The sequence below is a fragment of the Squalius cephalus genome (assembly GCF_949319135.1).
Source record: "Squalius cephalus genome assembly, chromosome: 5".
Taxonomy (NCBI): Eukaryota; Metazoa; Chordata; class Actinopteri; order Cypriniformes; family Leuciscidae; genus Squalius; species Squalius cephalus.
The window spans coordinates 44,747,323-44,770,371 of NC_137126.1; the positions used below are offsets into that span (position 1 = coordinate 44,747,323).

Here is a 23,049-nt window from a genome sequence, read left to right on the forward strand (position 1 = left end):
CAGCCGTACAGCCTGCTGTCTGATGAACAGGTCATCGAGAACACCGGCGAGTTCTTCCGTAACCAGGGCAGACAGGTACACACATTGCCTTTCATTTGGGTTGTGATTTGAAGTGAGTGAATCCCAGGGCCGGAGTGGGGCCACTTTTCAGCCCGGGAGTTTCAGGCCCAAGACCGGCCCACTTTTTCCATGGTGGAATTCCAAATTAGCACTTTTTCTAAATTGGATAAATGAAGCAACACTTCAGCTCGTACTATTGTGTAGTTTGTATTAATCTTGCAGTTCTGACTTTATAAGCAATTGCGACTTTATTTCACGCAGTTCTGACTTTATATCTTGCAATTCTGACTTTATAAGAAGCAATTGCGACTTTATTTCACACAATTTTGACTTTATAACACACAATTGCAACTTTATATCACGCAATTCTGACTCTATATCTCGTAATTCTGACTTTATAACACGCAATTGCGACTTTATTTCACGCAATTCTGACTTTATATCACGCAATTCTGACTCTATATCTCGCAATTCTGAGAAATAAAGTCAGAATTGCGAGATGTAAACTCGCAATTGTGAGATAAAAAGTCACAATTATCTTTTAAAATGTTTTATTCTGTGGCGGAAACAAGCTTCCATACCTCCTGGCCTCTTCCTCCCATCCATCCTCCCTGACGCGTACCGTTACGGTAGGGCCGGCCCAGCTTATCGGTAGGCGCCGGCGGTGCCGCGGTAGTCTACCTGAGAAAACGTTTTGGAAAAGATGGGCTATGGACCCAACCAACTCTATAGGAGGGGAGGGGAGAACTCCCTCACATGGTACAACCCATGCAGAGGCTGCGCGCTGCGCTGTCAGAATGCGGAATGTGTGTAGCCTAATGTAACTAACGTGACATTGAAATGTGAAAAAAAAAAAAAAATTCCTCGACCGGCCCAAAAGTGAAGCGGCCCACCGGGAATTCTCCCGATTACCCACTCCGGGCCTGGTGAATCCCAAGTTACAGTGAGTTTGAATGAATGCACTATTGCAGGATGAAAACTTTTGCATGAAGTACATTATTTCTTTGGAGGTTTCATCTAAAAAAGACTTCTGACCTTCTTATTTTTCACTCTCTCTAGATCTTTCTCTCCGCCCCACCACTCTGTCCATCCTCTCTGTTCGAGCTGATGATGCGCTGCTGGAGCCGTGACATCGTGGACCGGCCCTCTTTTAACAGATTGTACCAGGCCCTGCGAACTTTTGCGCCCCACTCATGACCGATACCTGCTCTACTGAAACAGCCTGGAGGAGAACTGTTATAGAAGCACTCTGACTGCTTGCACAGTCAGGGAAGTAGAGCGCAAACGTTATAGCCACAATGTAGCGTCATTAGAGCATCAGAAATCCAATGGAGGAGAGATTTAAAGATGATGAGATTTCACAATAGGCATTCATTCATTCATTCATTCCTTCATTCACTTACTTGTATATTCATCTCCATTGGGACTCAAAGAGCTTTTTTCCAATCCATAGACACTTGAGATTTTTTTTTGTACTTATCGTTGTTAATATTTCCTTTGAGTATCTCTCTTTTCTTTACCTTAAATGTTATTTCTGTTTGTTGTTTTCCCAGAAGAACAGTGACTCTTAAGCCTACTGTGTATTCTAGGCAGAAAGAACCAACTGGACGAATGTCGTATTTGTCAAAACTGTGGTCGTGTATCGTTAAGCACTGCTGTCTTTGGTTATTATTTCATTTTTGTCCTATTTTTGTTCCTTATTTACCCCCACACTGGAGTTACTGTGTCTTGTTATGATATTAAGTGTTGTTTTGCTCTCTGAATATGAATGTTTTTACAGGTTCTTTGGATATAGCCGGGTCGGAGACTTGCTCTGCCTGGATCTAGCAGAACTACTGTTATAGTTAGATTAAAAAACCCTTTTTGGAGGAGAGAGGAGAGGGTTATAGAGCCAAAAATGGACTGACGTGCAATTGTATGCACTGTTTCTTCCCCCAACTTGTAACAGGCCACTTTAAAGTCAACATGAAATCAGAATGGACTCTGTTTGCTTTCTTCAAACACGTTTCTGGTCTCATTTAGAGATTGATTCATCAGTGCAAGTTTCCAAAGAAGACAATGTTTGTTGTTGTAATTTCATCAAAAAATGTAATAACTTTTTTCTGGGTTAATGTTAAAAGGACAAGAAGCATTTCAGTTTAGATATGCCAAAATGTTCTTTTCACCTTCATTTTCTGCATTCAAGTGTCAAATTATGGGGGTAAAATGGGTTGTTAATGCCGTTTCATGTTGGCTTTAATATCCAGAAATATTGCACCATCACAGCCAGACAAACTAAATTTCAACTCAATTGTAAAGGCAAACACTACAACTCTGTGATATTGGCATACAGTTCTGAGATTGCATTGTTGTTGAAACTATATGAATCAAGTCTGTCTGAGGATGATGTACAGGACCCATAATATCAATATTATAGAGATCCATTCATCTTCGATCTCGGTAAAAGGCACATGTTTATAGGGGATTATGTATGTAAGATAAAAAATATTCAAAGCACATTTTTCTTTCTCTCTTTTAACCCACTTTAATATTTTATACAATTTCTTTAGTCATTTCATTCTTTTAGTAAATGTTTGTGAATGAGTGTTGCATCAAAAACATTGTAGAAATGATTTGGTGCACTACGATGTAATCAAAATCTAATATTTCTGTCTTTGTACTAGTTTCTACAGCATTCCTTTTTGTGTAGTTTGTGTTTACTGTATTTCAGAAATTGTCGTCAAATGTACAGGAGACTTTTATTGTTTGGCTGCTGAAAGGTTTGGCTATGCGGGGCGTTTGAAGAGTCCTCCGATAGCACTGGGATTTCGGTTAAATGTTGATGGTAGGAAAGCTAGGAGCTCGACGCGGTTCATCGACAAGGGCAACCACTAAAACTCAATTTCCCAGAAGCCTTTGCTGAAGTGAGCCTGAGGCAATTTCTGTTATTACTGATCAGAGGTGTTTTTTTGTTTTTTTTTCACTACATATTTAGAGACCAAGAATGCATGTCTGTGTGAATGCGTGACACTGCGAGTGTGGTTTTGTTTCAAGTGAAATTGAATTGACCTTCTTTTAGCATTTAGTATTCAATAACAGTCTTTCATTCAAATCTTTTAACTCTCTGTATGTGTCCTTCATGTACATTACATAAGCAGAGAAGATACTGTATGTATAGTAATATATTGGGGACTAAGACCTTTTTCTTTCATCTTCTTTCTTATTTTCCATAATAAATATCAATTTTGCTGTAACTGTATTTAGTGTTTTTACTTATTCTGAAGGTTTTTCTAAATATCTTAGTATGATTTTAAATAATAATTATCATTATTATTACTATCATTATTTTAATGCTACCAATGTGACATTGAATGTTTGACTTTGGTGTGACTGTAGACTCGGTCACTACAGTCCAAATAATAGATGATATATTAATGTGTGCGTTGGGCCGAAACACCCTCCAAATGTCTATCTTGGCAGAACAGTGTCACTTTGACTCCAATAATCTAAAAAAGACAATATGATAACTTATAGCATCATTCTAGTTCTAGCTCTACATATACACATTTTTTTTAACATGCTTATTTTTCTTTCCATAGTTGTGCACTTTCTGTCAGTTTATGCTTATTGAATATTATTGACTCCCTTGGCCTAAAGTTCTGGCATAGCAAACCCCCACTAGCAAAAAACGTACCATGGTACTGCTCTCATATTATTTGAACATGTACAGTCACAACTAAAAAATAAATAAAAATGTACAGTCATATCTGCTGAAATAAGCTGGTTGGCTGGTTTTAGCTGGTCTCCCAGGCTGGTTTTAGAGGAGTTTTGGACACTTTTTTTTTTTTTTTAGCTGACCAGGCTGGTCTTAGCTGGTCAAGCTGAGAGACCAGTTTGACAAGCTTGGCCAGCCTGGGAGACCAGCTTTAACCAGTTACTTCTGGGTTTCCAGCAGGGATGGTATTGTGAATTCTTGTAAATACAATGGTATATTCCAAAACACTGGCTACCACTTACAAAACCACCCATAAAAAGTCACCAGTAGCTTATAGATCATGGTAATGCCATGTTGCTTTGGATATGTACCATGGTATTTCCATCTGATATCATCACTGTACCTTCCCTTATGAAACCCCCAGCTAAAACTAGCCTAGGCTAGTTGGCTGGTCTTAGCTGGTTTAAGCTGGTCTCCCAGGCTGGCCAAGCTGGTGTTCAGACCAGCCTGGTCAGCTTAAAAAATAGACCAAAACCACCCAACCACCTTAGGTTGGTTTTAGCTGTTTGTTTTTCTCCTAGCAGGGTGTTGCTACCTTACCAAAGGACTGCAGATACTTATGACCAAACGAAATGCATATAAGAATGCATATATACATAATCTATACATGTATCCAATCTCAAACTTAAGTTTAAATATGTCAGAGGCGCGTGGGACTCATAATGATGTTTATAATAACCGATTGTGTGAGTAATTTATTATGCACACATGAGCGCGCGCAGCACTGCTGCTGTTACTAGAGAGATTCCTGTAGAGTCACGTGATCGCCAGCCAGGAAAGGAAGAATGAAGGGAGGAAAGCTGTCTGCGGGCGTCCAATAACACACTCAGAAGGCAAGTTAAACACCGATAAATGCTCGAAATGACGTTCAAGCTTTCTCTTCATGAGTTTCTCTATCTTTGTAACGCGGTTTCATCAGCTTTACGCTAGTAACCAGGTTGCTTTTGATGGTTTGTCAAGCAAACTGCTCGAGCTCAGTCGAGAATGACAAAGACTGTATTATAAGTCGTGTTGACTTCATTTCCACGTTGTGCTTATGGTGATGGATGATTTCCTTTCTTTACGAGTGTAAATGAGTTTGATCATGTTATATTAGCTTTTTTAACACCTTCTTGGTCGTTGTTAAAGCATGTAGCCTAACTGTCCTGCCTGCAGATGTGGTCTGACAGTGTTTCTGCAGCATTCTGATGCGCACTTGAAATGTATAGTGTGTATGTCATTTACAGTTTTATTTTTTTATTTTTTGAACGCACATTGGTATAAGACTGCTGTCTGGATCACTCAGACTTTAGTTGTAGGCTGTATTAGCTGGTTGTATCACTAATAACTGTTTGTTTTTACTGTGGCAGAACCGTGGAACAGTATCAGATAGTAATACCATGGTATTTTGATGTATACATACCATGATATTGAAATGCATGTATCATGATATTAAATGCAACCTCCAAGAACACCATTGTAAATACCATGAAACATGATTAAAACATGATACTACCATGGGGCTTAATTGGTTCCTTTTTTGTAAATGTAACATTAAAATACAAAACAAAACAAAAATACAGTTACCGGATATAATGCTGGTACTTTGACATGGTACTAAAATGGATGCACCATGGTATTTATCATAGTAAATGTCCAAACAACTTTGTTACTTTTAGTATATACAAAGGTACTTCAGAAAATACTTTTGTATGATCTTTATAAAAAGTATTGTGGTAGTGGTACCATGGTAAAGTGATGGTATCTGGCATATCAAGGATACATGGTTACGTCCAGGGCTGGAAAAGTCATGAATCTAAAAAAATAAATGTTTGGTGTGTGTGTATATATATATATATATATATATATATATATATATATTAATATATATGTGTGTATGTGTGTGTGTGAATTTTGACTTTTTTTGTCACATGGTTTTGACGCTAGGTCTGATTCATGTATAGTTTAGTCACCCCAGACCCCACACAGACCTTTATTTATGGCACTTGTTTTAAGAAAGAGGAATTTGCTTGATTTAAACCAGGTCAGATGTGTGAAGTGGAATGTTCCTGTAATTATGACACCTCGGTTGTTGACTTCACTGTGTGTGTGGCTGTTTCTATATTTTCTTAGAGCAGAAATGGGATGGAAATGTTCTACATGTTCTGGTGTTTTGATTGACAGTTGGAAGCAGGCCAAAAGTGAAGGCTTCGCAGAAGAGATTTCATAGAACGGTGAATTTTAGATCTATTACCATTCAAAAGTTTGGGGTCAGTAAAACATTTTTTTTTTTAAGAAATGTATATTTTTATTCAGCAAGGACGCATTAAATTGATCAAAAGTGAAAGTAAAGATTTTTATAATGTTACTGAAGTTTTTTAAATTATTTTTAAAAAGTGCTGTTCTTTTGAACTTTCTATCCATCAAAGTATTATGAAAAAAAAACGTATTGTGGTTCCCACAAAAAAATATTAGTCACAAACGTTTTTGACTGATAATAATAAGAAATGTTTCTTGTCTTGAGCAGCAAATCAGCATATTAGAATGATTTCTGATGGATCATGTGACAGTGAACACTGTAGTAATGAGTAACTGAGTAATAATGCTGAAAATTCAGCTCACCATCACAGGAATAAATTACATTTGAAAATATAATAATTATATATATATATATATATATATATATATATAGGCCTATATTTATTTTAGTAACATTTCATAAATTACTGCTTTCACTGCAACATTAAAAACAGACCCCAAACTTTGAACAATAGTGTGTTTTCATTCTTTTCATCACTTTTATTCACATTTTTAAAATATTATAGGCCTATATATTGGATTGGATATAAAATATTGCAAAACACATCTAATCAGTTTTTAAGAAAGCTAATAGCCAAATAAAAGTGCATTGAAATCATTGTTATATATATTGACTGATAAATAATATGCAGAACAACTTTTTTTTTTTTTAAATTTTTTACGCAATATGACAAGTAGAAAATTGGGTTAAATCAATATTATTGACTGTTTAATATTATCAGTCTATCTCTACTGTAAATGTTTGTACTGTAAACTCAGTTTTTATTAATTTCTGTTTCAGAGACGGGTGTCCTCGCCATCATGAAGTTGAATGAGAGGAGCGTGGCGCATTATGCCACATGCAACTCTCCTCCAGACAAGACAGGCATCCTCTTTAAGAAAGGGGAACGGAACACGGCGTACCATCGCCGCTGGTTTATCCTGAAGGGAAACATGCTGTTCTACTTCGAGGAGAAGGAAAGTCGAGAGCCCATTGGCGTCATCGTCCTGGAAGGCTGTACGGTGGAGCTCTGTGAGTCCGAATCCGAAGAGTTCGCCTTCGCCGTCAAATTCGACTGCATCAAAGCGAGGGTGTACAAGATGGCTGCGGAGAGCCAGGCCGCGATGGAATCGTGGGTCAAGGCTCTGTCCCGAGCCAGTTTCGATTACATGCGCCTGGTTGTGAAGGAGCTGGAGAGGCAGCTGGAGGAGGTACAAGAAGCGAGATCGTTACAAGCCAAAAGCAAGGCGAAGAAACACCAGACGCAAGTGCAGGGGGCAGAAGCAGGCACTCGAACCTCCACCCCGTCCCTACAGAACACTGCCATAACGGGGCCTCCGCAGGAGGGGCTGTCTAGCAGAGAAAACGGGGTGTCTTGGAGTAAACACACCAGTTCGGCAAACGGTGTCAGCGAGGGTTGTGCCTGGGACGGGGACTGCAGCGCGAGGGCAAGTGGAGTCAGACCACCTCCGGTGCCTCCGCGGAGGAAGACCAACGGCGGGTCGCTCGAGAGCCCCGTCTCTCCCGGCACGGCCTGCTTCTCCAAACTACATGAGTGGTACGGCAAAGAGGTGGCTGAACTGAGAACAGAATGGCTGCAGAGTAAATGAACGAAGCTGGACGTCTGCAAGAGACTCAACATATATGCAGCCGCACACATACCATACTTAGTGCAATCATGGTTTAAAGGGTTTGTTCACCTAAAAATGGAAAATCTGTCGTTATTACTCCACCCTCATGTCGTTCAAAACCCGTAAGACTTTCGTTCATCTTAGGAACACAAATGAAGGTGTTTTTGATGAAATTTGAGAGATTTCTGTCCCTCCATTGACAGCTACGCAACTGACACTTTGATGCTTCAAAAAGTTCATAATGATATTTTAAACTAATCCATATGAACTGAGCGGTTTAGTCCAAATTTTCTGAAGAGACTCCATCACTTTATATGATAAACAGATTTAATTTAGCCTTTTATTCACATATAGATATTGATCAGCGAACATAAACAGAAGCTCAACCGAACTGATTACCACAGCTGATGTGTGCATTGAATGTTTATATTATGTGAATAAAAGCCTAAATTAAATGTTCATCATTTAAAGGGATCGTGAACTGCTCAGTTCATATGGATTAGTTTCACGATCTCTTTATGAACTTTTTGAGGCGTCAAAGTTGTAGTTGCGTAGCTGTCAATGGAGAGACCGAAAGCTCTCAGATTTCATCAAAAAGATCTTCATTTGTGTTCTGAAGATGAACGAAAGTCTCACGGGTTTTGAACGACATGAGGGCGAGTAATTAACGACAGAATTTAATTTTTTGGGTGAACTATCCATTTAAGATATAATAGGTCAAATTCATCTAAAACCAGTGAAAATCACTTGTCCACTGTTACTGGTAATTCTTTTTTTTTTTTTTTTTTATATAAAACAAGACCAAGCCATTTTTTAAAGAAACATTCTGTCATTGTTTACTCAACCTCATGTTACATTCCACAACTGTGAGAAAAATCAAGTTCATTTCTTTTTTGAAATACAGCAGGTGACCAAAGTTGGGAAAAAATAGTTTATTAATCATAAGCACCAATATGACAAAATAAACCACAATATTTACCCAAATATAGTTTTACTAATACATGAAAGACATTGCACTTTGAACTGTTGAGGGTTGACCTAAATTAATCTTTCAGTCAATTCATTGGGACACAGTTTGAACTCATTTTAACTTTATGCAATTTTTGCTTCTGAAGTTTAATCCTATTAAAATCATCTTAACCTAATGTCCCTCAAAAGTTGTGAGACAAGGATTACAGTCTGTTATTTTGACTTAAAATAAAGGCTTAATATGTGTGACTTTAAAAGAGTTTGATTTGGTGCAAAGGTTGTACAGACTACATTTATGGTGCTTTTTTAAAGCTCGACAGTCCCAGTCCGCATTGTGAAAAAGAGCATTCAGGACATTCTGCCAAACTTCCTTGTTTGTGTTCATGAAAGCAAGACAGTGTGGGTTTGGAACGACATGATGAGTAAATGATGACGGCGTTTTCTTTTTTAGATGAACTGTAAAGTCTCGTACTTAGCTTCATGTTGGGGTTTTCCTAGAAACTCATGTTGAAGTGGCTTGCCAGTTCTTATTTTATTTTTAATATGTATATTTTTAAATTGACGTCTTACTTGTTGAACAACACTGTGAATCCTTTTTCACAATGTTGGTCTTGATAAAAGAATAGAATAGCGGTACAATATGTGTTTTCAGAATCAAAATCATCTTGAATGTTAAATATTACAGTGCCAAAGCTGGTCTATGGTCATTTGTAATAATTTTTCAATATTATGTAGCAACAAAATTAACAAAAGCAAGTTTTTTTTATGAATTTTATGCTGCATTTTAGGATGTCTACAATCGAACCCGCCAAAAACAGAATTGCCCAAATGATTTCTAACTTTAAAGTATGTAAAAGTGTCTGAGACAATGAAGCTATCTAATTAGACACCTAACATGTAATCTTCGGCCAATGGATCTTTTTTCTAAGCAACTCTTCTAAAGCAATGTTATTAATTTTTATGCTGAGCCTTGCTATGCTTAATTATATATTATCATACTTGCCAATTAGCTTGTGTAGCTTTGCCTTGCTTTTTAAAACGGACCAATTATAGTCATCATACTGTGACCAACATTTAATACATTATACACACAGCTCTCGAATTTATTTATGGCTTTTTCAAAATGCATTTTTTAATGGTACGAATTGTGTGCAATCCTGTAATCATATTTGGGGAGGTATTGCCTATAGTAACTCTAAATAGGGTCCTTGACTGGTCAACCGCAGTGCCTTCAGATATGAAACACTGTGTTGGATTCCAAAATAAAATGGGAATTAAGAGATGAACATGGTTTTAATCCTCCTAACAGTTTGTGTATTAACACGGTACTGCAATACCGTGAACATAAAAGCTGAAGCTGTATTGCAATAATCAGTGTGTCAAAACAGGCACTGAAATGACATTGGGTAAAATATTTCATTTGAAGGAAACAAGAATGTAATTTTTTTTTTAAGGAGTCAAATAAAGATGAGTATCGTATCGGGATAAAATATGTATTTTATTTGTGTGTTTTTTTCTTCTTCAAAATGTGTACTCGCCACAATTTCAATTTCACCACAAGATGGCTCAGCATTACTTTGTATTGGTGAGTAGTTCATTTTCTGAAAGACTGAGGGGTTCATTCACTGATCCCGTGTCATTGCCTTAGTTAGAAATGTCCGTGTATGGAGAATGTATTGAATTTTTATTTGGTGGATGGTTTCTAAAATTCAATGCTCTTGACTTTTTGTGGTACATTTCTCTTCTTCAGCAATGTGCATAATAAGAAATAAACTATGAAACATACACTTTTACATTTATATATGCCCTTCATGGCCTTTTCAAGGACATGGAAGTAAAGATGAAGTTTCGAGGGCATTGTTACTACTGTGGAAAGGTTTTTCTACACTGAATGTAGATTTCATTACTTTTTCTTAACAACCTGACAATTTCATATTTCTTTCAGCTAGTAACACGCTTTTAATGGACCACACACATTTGACAGCGGAAACTACAAAATATATCATGTGAAGCCACAAAGAAAGCACTGAACCTGAAGCTTTTTTTAAAATAAAAGTCCCAAAGCACCACATTAAAGACCCACTGAAGTGCCTTGAAACCATAGACTGTAAAAAATAGCTTGAAACGCTTGTTGACGTAATTTCTACTGAAACAGGAAGAAAGCGCGGAAAATATCGAACAGTTTTTAAAATAGCCAATAGTGTTTTGTTTATATCACAGCTCGGTCAGAGCCGTTGAGCTCGCTATAGCCGCAGTTTCCTCCTTATCTCTTATCGTTTCTCTTCCTAATCTCCATACCACTTTAAAATGTATCATTCTGAGCAGAATTCAAATGGGTCCGGTATGTTTTCTGGTCTGTGCCGACTCGCGCAAGTGCACTTGGTGCCATTCACCATGTAGGAAATAGTAAATGTGTGAACAAGTGAACAATTTATAATATATAATCAGCGTCTATTTATAATGTAGGGGGCGGAGCTTCAGATTCAAGAGAGCTTTTGATTGGACAGAAAATCTGATGAGAAGCTGAAGTGCAGAGAGATGTCATCAAAATCAATTATCCATATTTTTGGACGTTTTGAATGCTTATACCTTCTAAATGTGAATTTTTTTCATTGTTTTGGATCACACTTGCTTATAGGTAACAGTAAGGCTAACACATTCATACTAAAAGCCAACGTCAAATATTATATTGACGTCAAATAGTTACAGTCATATAGAGTGTGACATATTTTTACAACATATAATCATATTACATCATAATATGTGTTTGATATATATATATATATATATATATATATATATATATATATTAGGGCTGTCAAAAGATTAATCGCGATTAATCGCATCCAAAATAAAAGTTTGTTTTTAATAATTTATGTGTGTGTACTGTGTATAATTAAATTTGGATATATAAATACACACACATGCATGTATATATTTAAGAAAAATGTGTTATTTATATATAAAAAATATATATATTTATATATAATATAAACTATATAAATATATATACAGTATATGTATGCAAATATTTCTTAAATATATACATGCATGTGTGTGTATTTATATATACAAAATAATTATACACAGTACACACACATATATTATGTAAACACAAACTTTTATTTTGGATGCGATTAATCGAGATTAATCTTTTGACAGCCCTAATATATATATATATATATATATATATATATATATATATATATATATATGTGTGTGTGTGTGTGTGTGTGTGTGTGTGTGTGTGTACATAACTGTACGTCTCTATATTGCATATCTGTTTACATTGTATACATGTAATTCTAATTTGTATAATTGTGTAATTATCATTATTTTTTAACTGTGTTGTATTAATTTTTAATTGTATTTATTTGTATTGTAGTTTTATATTCATTTGTATCACACTTAATCCCTATGTATATATCAAGATGTTGATAAATCAAGAACTCTTTAATGTTTCTCATTATATACCATTTTTATACATGATGTAATATCATGAAATATCATGAATATTAATAGAGTGCCGAAGTTATGACGTCATTTTGTAGGACAACCCGGAAGTTAGCGGCGCATGGGTTCCCTCGATCGAAAAGCAATGCATTTTCCCCATAGACTTTTGGAAAATCGCAAAAAATAAGATCTGTGTTCAACAAAGAGTTGTGACCCTAACACGTTTTGTCTATCAAGATAATCTTTACTATTTAATCCAAAATGTATACATTTTGAAGCCTAAATAAAGCCGTCAGATATAAAATGCTAACGGTAGGCTATAAACGGACTACAGCACACCATGGTCGCGGATCAACGTCATCATCAAGCTTCCTCAAACTTTATTTTAAAAAACACGCTCGCTCATTATGATCTGCGCTGTGTATGAACCTATTTTTTACAGTCTATGGTATGAACACTTATCCACTTTTTCATGAGAAATATTGCCCATTCTGTTTTTCAAAAAATGTTAGAAACTAATTTTGTTTATGCGTGCCTCTCTGAGATTTTTTTTATCTGTTTTATTTATTCGTTTATTATTTTGTTAGTTTATATAAACCTTAATATTATTTTCTTTGTGATTAAGATTATTATGCCTGATCATTGTGCCCCAAATAAACTTTAAAGATTATCTTTCACTGTATTATGTTTGATTGTATGTTTGCATACCATTTGCTAATTCGCCAGGGAAAAAAACGCGCTTTTACCATCTCAGAAGCACTAACGTTAGCTATGGCCGTATCCATTTCCAATCTTATGTCCTTTTTCTTAGACGATAGAAAAACCATAGATCGAGGAGAGAACCACTATAAATCTGGACATGAACAGTGCAGCTTAGATGCTGGTTTACTTGCCGGTATTGTAAGGGCCAGCATGAGGGACAAGGTTAATCGAGTAAGTAAAACTAGGGAGAGATAGAGTTATAATAGTGTTCTATGTATTTAAGATAACTATACAAATAATCTCTGAACAAGCATTACACAGTTCAATTCCAAACATTTAATATAATAGTTGTATATATGTTGAATTTAAAGAGAATTGTCAATAGGAAATGCTTATTATAATACATTATAATTAAACCATATATGTTCCCTAAATAAACCATATATACTCATTTTGTTAACATTTTCTATATATTTTTACCTGGTAATCCACAAGCCCCAATGTGAGAGCCTGTGTAGTAAATTTGATCTCACATTCACATTACTGTGAGCTGGCTGGAGTGTAGTTACAATAGTAGCCTATACAAGTAGTATACAATAGTTTAACATTTAATTTGTGTATTTGTCAGACAGTCAACTTACAGTGCATTAAGGCTATACATATCAGCGTGTTCTCTGGGAATTGTCCACGTTTATATAGCACATTAACTATAGTTAACTTTTACTACTAAAATAACAAAGATTAATATCATTACCTGCCGGTAATGCTGTTTACAAATACAATCATATTATTATAGGTGGGTAAAAGCCAAGTTCACAAGGTGCAGGACCCACCCTTTCTATAATTATATCCAAACAAGTTACAATAAAAGTCAATAAACCAGGTATTATTTTGAATATTTTAAATAAACACATTTCTCAACGTAACGTTAGCCTTTAATAAAACTGCAGCGGATCTAATCTATTAAACACTGGCAAAGTAAACAAGCTTTTAGATATTTTAAGAGAAAGACAAAAGGTATTTTAGCTGTTGATTTGGTTATGAAAAACGTTTATTCTTGCTACTGCTAGCCTTTTTTTACTCCATCTGGCACGAACCCAGAGTCTCCGCTGGGTAACATCGGACGGAAAACAAACGAGATTTCATTCGATGACTTGTGGTTGCATCTCGGGACAAAACAAAAATAACGTTATGTAGGCTATATTAACTGAAAGGTAAACTTCTAAGAACGTGAAGCTGAAACGCGGGCTAGTGAGAGATTTCATGTTTGTCATGAAGACGTCTAAAGTCCCCGCCAAAGGATGTAGTCCCTTTTAGCAACTTGTTAGCAACCACCGTTTTTAAGACACAATAAAGTTTAAAAAAATCACAAGCAGGTTATAACTGGTGTGTTTTATGTCATAGATCAAAACGTGAAAATATTTAGAGGCTTTGTTAACCACAGACCTTATTTAAGGCGATTTAGCAAAAACCCATTCAAAAAACCCATAGACTTTAGGGCGAGGGAACCGGTAGTGCTAAAATGCTAACTCACTTCCGCGTTTTGGCCTACAAAGTGACGTCATAACTTCGCCTTATTCCGGAAGTAGCACTGGGTGGCGCCATCCGCGTAATCTCACTTCCTGGTTTAGCTACTTAGCGCTTTGTTTGCCCTGGTCCAATCTGTTATCTGTATTGATATAAGTAGATAGACTATAATATTATAGCCAAATGCGTTGGCCTATGGTTATTAACAACTGCTGCAACGTACTAAAGTACATTTCACTTGAAGCTTTTGAAACAATGCCACAATCAAATTATTTAATAGCTGTGTCTTTCTAATAGCTATTACTTAGTTATGAAGATGTGCACAAACACTACTACATGTAAAGTTTGAAACATTATTACACCAGTTTGTTTGCTTAATCACCAGATACATTTGCCAACAGATGAGAAAAAAATAGCCACGAACTGGTGTAGAAAGAAAGTAGAGCCTCAACTAGATGAACAAGAGGGTAACGTTAGCTTAGCTAACTACTAGCTGCAATTTCTTATGGTTTGATCTCTAACACAAGTAATGGCTGTAAAATAAATCCAGCGACTGAATTCTAGAGGACCATAGCTTTCAAACAAGGTATAGCATGTGTATGTGTCCTGTAGTGAGACCATTACAACATTAGATGTTTGTGGCTAATGTAGGCTAAACACTACACATCGGCCGGGCTGCGATCAGACAGGCAGACGGGTCATATAAACACCTAAAAGTCGTTTAAAAATTACCTCGAGAAACAGTGCATTGCTGTGCTGTTGGTACACACGTACATAGCACATTTGGCACAAATTAGCTTATCTTATGTGACATTTTATCAGTGAGACTTCTCTGCAGTTCTCCTCGAAATTGAATGAGGGTCCGCTAAACCGGAAGTTGGTTTACAACGGAAGTACTGGACAGAAGTAAAAGTGGGCGGGGCGGAATAAGGTGAATAGTGATGCAATTGCATGAGAAGGTTACAAAAACTACACGAATGGCTTTGCACACGAAATGGGGCTTTTATTTTGCCGGAAGCCCAGTGCGTCTCGCCACATCAAGGATTTTTCGTCGCTTGTTGTTGCTGTGTCCATGGAAAGTTTGTATGTGTGTGTGTGGTTTTTTTTTTCCTTCCTGAAAGTTTACGCAGGACTGTTGTTGCGCGCATCCAACATGACAGAGAGAGTAACGGACACCACGGCTGGCAGGCAAGTCATGTTTAATCATTACCATAGCTCTCTCTTCTTGTGAGTTAAGATGTTTAATATGATTCTGCAAATTATTAACAGTTCGTGCTATATATCCTGACATTTTTGGCCAGAAGTTTCTTGGTCAGTGCAGATAACGCAGAACGTGAGAGTTTGAGTTGAGAGGGGGGGGGTGGTCTCCCGTTTCTGCTCTCCGACAGTTATGACACCGCAGTAATTATTATGAAAGTTTAATATAACTCATATATTGGCTATTGAGGTTATGCGATGCTATCTTCCCTTTCAAAGTTTATTGCAAAGTTATAATGAACTTGTCACGCGCAGAAGAAAGTTTAAAGGGATCACGCAGTTTCACAGCGCGTGCCTGGCTCAGTCCGAAAAGATACGTGAATTACGTACGGATTCTTAGAATTTGCGTCATTTCGAACTGGCAATTAAAGAAAGCAGCGCAAAATTATTACGATAATTTGACAAGATTAAACTGCTCGTGCTCATGCGTTCACACCCGCTTACAAGTTTCTTAATGGCATTGAATTAAGTCCAGTGATTACGTAATTTTTGTTACACAACATATACATTATTATTACTAATTATAAGAATGTGGCACGAGCTAATTTCCATACTCAGGCTCGTGTATACAAATGTATTTTTGGAAACACCGCTTTTACTTTAGCTATGATGTATTTTATTATTATTAATAATAATAATAATAATAATAATAATATGCCATGGTCATTTGCATATACATGTGAAATGGGCTCGTGAACATGTGTATGCAAATGAGTGTATGCCAGATGTGCTTTTCATTATCTAGAACAAGCGACCGGAAATCCTGCCTGTACTTTAGTTTATAATGTATTTTTAATAATAATAATATAATGTGCCATGCTCATTTGCATACACATGTAAAATGAGCTCGTAAACATGTGTATGCAAATGTAAAATATGCAATATGCAAAATAATAATTATTTTGTATATATAAATACACACACATTTAAGAAATATTTGCATGTATATGTATATATATATATATATATATATATATATATATATATATATATAATTTATATTATATTTTCTTATTATTGTTATTTTTATTATATATAAATATTTGATATAAAAATAAAAATAAATTCTACATGCATGTGTATGTATTTATATATACAAAATAATTATACACAGTACACACGCATATATTATGTAAACACAAGCTTTTATTTTGGATACGATTAATCGCTTTTAATCATCTCACAGCCCTAGAACATTTATTTTGACCAATATTTTTTTAAAGATGCACACACACACATATATACATACACACACACACACACACATATATATATATATATATATATATATATTATATTGTGCATTATCTATTAACACTGTCAGTAGATGCAAAATGTAAATATGTGTTTCATTAGCTGATTATTTAGTACTTTTTAATTGACTTCTTTATATTTTATTGGTGTGATCAGGGTCTAAAACTAACTGTTGGCCTGTATTAACTTGCTGAAAATATTTCTTAGAGCCCACGAAACTGTATTTTGCATATATTTGTAATCTTGTGACAGTGGAGCCATTGAGCTTCCTTAAAAAGAGCTGGTTGTGTCAAGCAGCAGATAAATAAATAACCAAATGAACATGTATGGCATTATATTTTCTAATGTTTATTTCTGTAAAATGCTGTTTACTCTCGTATGGACTTTGGTGAGTGTTAAATATTTACCTTGGGTGTGATATTTATAACATGCATCAGTTCAGTTGTGGTTTTCTGTGCATCTCTGTGTATTATATTGATCACACATAGCTCAGAGCACATTCGAAAACTTTTCAATGGGCATGTTCATGTATAGAACAGGAGATTCTGTTGCATCATGCGTTCGTCTCAAGCTGTAAGAATCCCCCGTTCCCACACTCGCTGGCCCCTGAACTCCTACCCTTACATGGGGGAACAGTGTGTCGAGATGTGACTGCGTGATATGGTCGAAGGAGCCTTAAACACTCAAAGCAGCGTGCTACTTGTGCATGTGTGTGTGTGCACACGTGTGTGTACATGCACTTCCTTTTGATCAACCTCCTTCAGGTTCTGCAGCCTCATAAAAGGGCGCAAAGCCATACTTTAATGCATGTTTTCTGCCCCGCATCAGCGCTTCTGTCTGGTTTTTGTGCATGCTAGTGTCAGGGAGAGATAGAACGACTATTGAATGGGCTTGTGCAAACAGGACAGGGGATGAATTACAAGGTTGCATTGTATCTTGCTTGCGGTCGAGTAAAGAATGCTGTCATTGTGTGTTCTGAGACACTGAATATTTGTCTAGCAGATGCACAGACATCGTTGAGTGCCATTGAGGTGTTGAAATGTGTTTTTGCTTATTTGAAGACATACTTTTGGAATGACCCCCACAAAGCATGCATTACTAGTGCTCTGTGCTAACGCACCCCTGCCCCCCTAGCACTATTGGTCACACTTAGAATTAGGGATTTGTTAAAAAATTTGGTGTGTAACTTATGGGAGTTTGTGCTATGAACCTCAACTCAATTCTGAGGAATCAGAATTAGTATTTTTATATGGTGGATGATAAAACTTACATGGAAGGAGGAAGCTGAGGCATATCTAGGGACCAGGGGCCGGATTCATGAAAGTCTTTTCAAGATTCTTAAGAAATTTTCTTAAATATTTTGTTAAGAATGTCTTATTTGTTGAAAATATGCAATATTCTTAAAGGTAGATTAGGCAATTTCAGAGAGGCTAGCAATAGCAAGTTAGCTTTGAAAGCATAGATCCCACCCTCCCTTCAGAGCGTCTCCAAAGCCACGCCTCCTTCAAAACACACACACAGCAGAGTCTGCAAAGTTAAATTACTTCATGTCTCAAAGCACATAACATTACAATAATAATAAACATAAACAACTTACAGAGCTCTAGTTGTTCCACCTGACTGCTTCAGATTCATTTCGGTGTTGATAGTGTTGACCAAGCATGTCGCACAAGTGCTGAAAAGTAAAAATAATTTTTTTTCAAAGATGTTGTCTGCCATTTTAGGTAGTTTTTATCACGCTGCTTTAAGTTCAAGTGTTCGTTTTTTAAAATAAGTTTGATCTTAGTTCGTTATTTGATGCTATAAAAATGGAAATGACGTTATGATTGACAGCTGTGTGATTGACAGCTTTTCTAAACGAAGTAGTCACCAAGGCACCAACGGACTTTATTTATTTATTTAATTTTGGTAGGAGATTAGAGCTTCAACGTTAATTTCTACGTGTCCACTACTGTTTATTTCACACAGTAAACTTTGTACTAACCGTTTCTGTGGGAGTGAGGGCGGGACCTTTATATCGCGGCTTTACTTATGGCTCACTACTGCGCTGAATCAGGTCTCGCGTTCACTACTCTCCAGAAGCAGATCCCAGATCTGTGCAAGATGTCAGTGCCATATTAGGACTTTGGCGGCTTCACTTTTCACCAATGGAAGAGAGTGAAGGGGCGTCGTCCATCTTTTTTTACAGTCTATGGTGTTGACATTGAAACGCATAAATCAGAGTCTGAGGACGTGAACAGCTCTGGGTAGAATGTCACGGGTTGCCATCTTGTAATTACGGTTACGACCCGTAAACGCAGCATAAGCTCATTGTTCTGGTTCACGACGAAATGTAAAAGGTGGCTGCTGTTTGTTTTTTGGTGCTCGGTGCCTCTAGAAACTTGGGGTTGGGCACTTTTGCTTTGGGCCTGCAAGCAACCATTCAGATCACCCTAGTAACCACCTAGCAACTGCATAGTAACTATCTAGCATTGTGTCTGTGACTTTTGCACAGGCAAACTTAACATATTCTGTTAGAAAGTGTAATATTTTGCTGTTTAGGGCAGGCTTTAAGGATAACCGTCAGTGTTGTCGATGCCAGAGAGAGGTGTCAGTGAGAATGCTCAGAAGTCCAGTATTTAAGTCAGAATTGCGAGAATTCTCCGAAAAAAAAGCAGAATTGTGGGTTTATATCACGCAATTCTCAGAAAGAAATCTGAATTGCAAGTTTGTCATGCAATTCTGAGAAAAAAGTTTTTATTCAGTGGCGGTAATAAGCCTTCATAGAGCTGCATCATGTTGGGCAGACGTGTGATTGTGTAAAGCTTGAAATCTTACGCAAGGCCTCCGTTTTATGAGTGGCTTTCTGATTTAGGGCAGGTGGCAGTCCTTGAAGAACTTTCCTATAGTCTGCAAGGTAAGAGTGATATTTATTTTGATAAATGGTGATTTTTTTTTTTTTTTTTGCATTTCTGAAATCCACAGTAGTAGCAACATGTGGCGAGACAAAAATAGTGGTCCTAGTATGAACTTATGGTGTTGGCAACACCCCGCCCTCCTTTTTTATTTTACTTACTTATTTATAACCATTTTATTGACTAACTCTGTATGATTTCTGATTTATGCATGTTTTTGTTTTAGTGGTTTGTTTATGTCAAGTACATGATGTTTTTTTATTTATTTCTTGTTTGCGAATAAGAAAATCAATAAAGTACAAATCTAAGTAATATTTTAATTTAAATTAAGCTACTCTGAAATGTAAAACTGTAAAAAATATATATTAAAATGTATATCATAATATATAATTAATATATTTAAAAATATATAATATGTATTTTTCTGTATTTCTGAGCACAATATGTGTGAGAATGCATGAAATGGTGGGTATAAACAATGTCTTGACCATGTGGCCAGCTAGGTCAACGGAAATGTGACATGAATGCACACATACGCAATGGAGGGGAAAACAATCCCAAGAGCCCCTTCTTTTTTGTATCCTGCTGCTCTGGCTGTTTGCAAACCATTCCTTCCATGTTGATTACTTTGATTTAAATGGTAAAAAAGCTAATTAAATGAATGAATTAATCAAATCAATCGCAATTCATCACATACATCAACATTTACTAACAATTAATCGACTTATCAGCAATTATTTGATCGATTATTCAGCTTTTGCAGTTGTTTGCAATATTTATTTATACATATTCTATCTATCAAATAAAACAAGGAAATCAATTCAAATGAATGGACCAATCTCCTTCAGGTTTTCTGTCCTTCTCTGAAGTCATCAATAGTTCATCTGCAACAATGACTGGTACTTTGTTTTTATTAAGGTAGGGCATTGACACAAGTTTTCAATTCATAAGCTTGCGACTCAATTCCGGTTCAATAACGATTAATTTGGATATACTGTATATCAGATATCAGTAAGTTGTACTGTATCTTTCAACATACCTTTTGATGGTCATTCATGTTTATTTCGTGCTATAACTAGTAGTAAAGAGGAAGAAGAGATGATCATTTATTGTTTGAATTTCATAGTAAAATGGACAGAATTTAAAAGCTGAAACTTTTTTTCATATCAAAAGTACCTTGCTCTGTCTTATCTGTCGGCTCGTTGTAATATATCCTCACTGCGATATGTTAAACTGTCCCACGCTCTACTAGTTCGGCTTCATTCGTCTTGCTGTTTTTTAATCCTTTGCTTTTAAGTCGTTCTGTCAAGTTAAAAGTAGTTCATTTTGAAAAATGCGTCTCGCTCTGTTGGATTTGGTTTTATTCCGGTATTTTCATTTGCAAGAATGTGGCGATACCCGTTTTAAGTTTGGTGAGGTTAGTTGTGTGAGGACTCGCAAAAAGATGAAGTTGGTACTTCAAACGCATTATTAATTGAGTAAATGTTGTATTTTTGTTATTTCTTGTAATAATTTATCTGCATTAAATGAATGTGTTAAATTGAAAGTTGCAATTCAAAAGTAAGCATATGTCCTTTTTCTTTAGTAATTTCACGTGACGTCGTCCCCTCCTTGAAATCTTAAGTTTTGCTTTAGCTACCATACCTTTCACGCCTAAAACTTTGAAGTCAAAGTTCATATCTGCATGTGAACGGTGTGTGTGTGTGTGTGTGTGTGTGAATAAGTAAGTGGTCACTAAGGCAGGGCAGGGTTTCCTGTCTCTGTGAATAACCCCACTGCCTGTCTGCTTCCCGCACTCTTATTTTTGTGTCTCATTATAAAGAAGTTCTCATGCTTGTGCGAAGTGTTTGTTCTGTGTTGTTTGCACGCTCGTCAAGTCATGAGGAGGAAGCTGGCACGAGGTTTGTGATTTCTCTGATTCAGCAAAATTACGTGTATGAAATCAGTTTCTGAGAGTCGGTATCATCTGGGCACTGCTTTTATTATCATGACCCTACACTACAGGAAACTCTCTGTGTGTGTGTCGAGCTTCCAAAGACCCCAGCCGGGGAATTAGAGGTTGCAAATGTAATGGACTTAAAGTCGCATTGGAATACAAAGCTCGGAAATTACACCAGAGCACCAAGTGTTTGGCTTGAATGATGCTCCTGAGCTGTGTGTGTTTGATTTGGTTAATGTTAATGGAGCAGTTGATTTTGTAGCGGTTCATAATATCTGTTAAACTAAACTTACACAGTCATCAACTTAGGTTTAATATTTCATTTTAGCAGCTTGAATCAAAATGTAACAAATTTTTTGATTCAAAATGTATTTTTCATTAGAAATTTCAAAACAATGTAGTTTTGTGAAACGATTACAGTGGAATTGATACTGTTGTTTATTTTCTCCACATTATAAGAGTAACGTTACAAATCTTGGTAAATTCATGATTCTTCATACACTTAAACTAATTATCCCCATGTTTTCTTTTGTGCTGAAAAGTTGTTTATGAAATACCAGCAAGTACTTTTAGGTAACGTTAACGGTAGTAGGCATTGCAGGGCTCGCTAAATCGCTAGCCCGACGTCCCGGGGCTACTGTGTTTTCCAGTCGGGCTACCAAAATGCATAACCGGCCTGAAACTATCTGAAATAGTGTTCGCTTCAGTCTTGTTACCATCAGATTCAGCGCGTTCTTCATCTTCAATCCGCAGCGGCGCCGTCCAGAGCGCACGTCAGAAACAGAGGACAGTATGTGTGTGTGTGTTTATCTGAGCCTCATTGGTCTGTCACTGCTTGTCAATGTCAGAATATTTGAGATGACCAATCAAATCAAAGTAGGCAGGATTTATGTTCGCAGAAGCTGCTGAGCGCGAGTTTGAGCAGAGCGACTGACGCTTCAGTTTACGGTCAAGTGCGAGATAAGATGTTAGTAGCTAAACTAAACATTTCACATTTGACAGTTTTTTTTAGATCATAAATGTGAAACGAATGACAAAAATAATTAGACAAACGAACATATTTTTGTCGAATTTCGCCATTTTGAACTGAAAATAGGCCTATGTAACGTGACTCATGTACGTTAATGTAATAATTAGTTTACTGTCATTGTGAGGGGACAAGAAACATTAACAAAGCCGTTTTCATCATGTTAGGTACAAGAATAATAATGAATGTGTACATGTTGAGAATTAATATAATACAATTTTTTAGCCTTCAGTAAATTAAAAAAGTTCAGCTTTAGGAGGGGAAGAGACAGGGCAAGATGAGGAGACTGAGAGAAAAAGAGAGA

The 23,049-nt window shown here is 36.4% G+C and overlaps 3 protein-coding genes across 8 annotated transcripts in view; all 3 read left to right on the forward strand.

Moving 5' to 3' along the window:
• ddr2l (discoidin domain receptor family, member 2, like) overlaps positions 1-2,801 on the forward strand; it is a 38,935-nt gene extending 36,134 nt beyond the window's left edge. The window contains exons 16-17 of the mRNA XM_079872470.1: positions 1-75; positions 1,120-2,801. The exon at positions 1-75 is cut by the window's left edge and continues 75 nt beyond it. Coding sequence (XP_079728596.1) covers positions 1-75; positions 1,120-1,257 — 213 coding nt within the window. The 3' untranslated portion in view covers positions 1,258-2,801. The remainder of the gene's footprint in view (positions 76-1,119) is intronic.
• A 1,736-nt stretch (positions 2,802-4,537) lies between these two features.
• LOC307158505 (sesquipedalian-1-like) lies at positions 4,538-9,018 on the forward strand. 6 transcript variants are annotated; one of them, XR_013821236.1, is made up of 4 exons: positions 4,567-4,647; positions 5,932-6,027; positions 6,894-7,957; positions 8,213-9,018. XR_013821236.1 is itself a non-coding variant. In XM_079871109.1 (3 exons), exon 3 carries the CDS (start codon positions 6,914-6,916, stop codon positions 7,700-7,702), a length of 789 nt encoding a protein of 262 aa, XP_079727235.1. In that variant the 5' UTR covers positions 4,538-4,647; positions 5,932-6,027; positions 6,894-6,913; the 3' UTR covers positions 7,703-9,018. The 6 variants fall into 6 exon arrangements, 3 of the variants coding, with proteins under 3 accessions (XP_079727235.1, XP_079727234.1, XP_079727236.1); XR_013821237.1 differs by having other exon boundaries at positions 4,577-4,647; positions 5,927-6,027; XR_013821238.1 differs by having other exon boundaries at positions 4,595-4,647; positions 5,978-6,027.
• A 6,343-nt stretch (positions 9,019-15,361) lies between these two features.
• sh2b3 (SH2B adaptor protein 3) overlaps positions 15,362-23,049 on the forward strand; it is a 48,574-nt gene continuing 40,886 nt past the window's right edge. The window contains exon 1 of the mRNA XM_079872479.1: positions 15,362-15,562. The gene's annotated coding sequence lies outside the window, so the exon portion shown is untranslated. The remainder of the gene's footprint in view (positions 15,563-23,049) is intronic.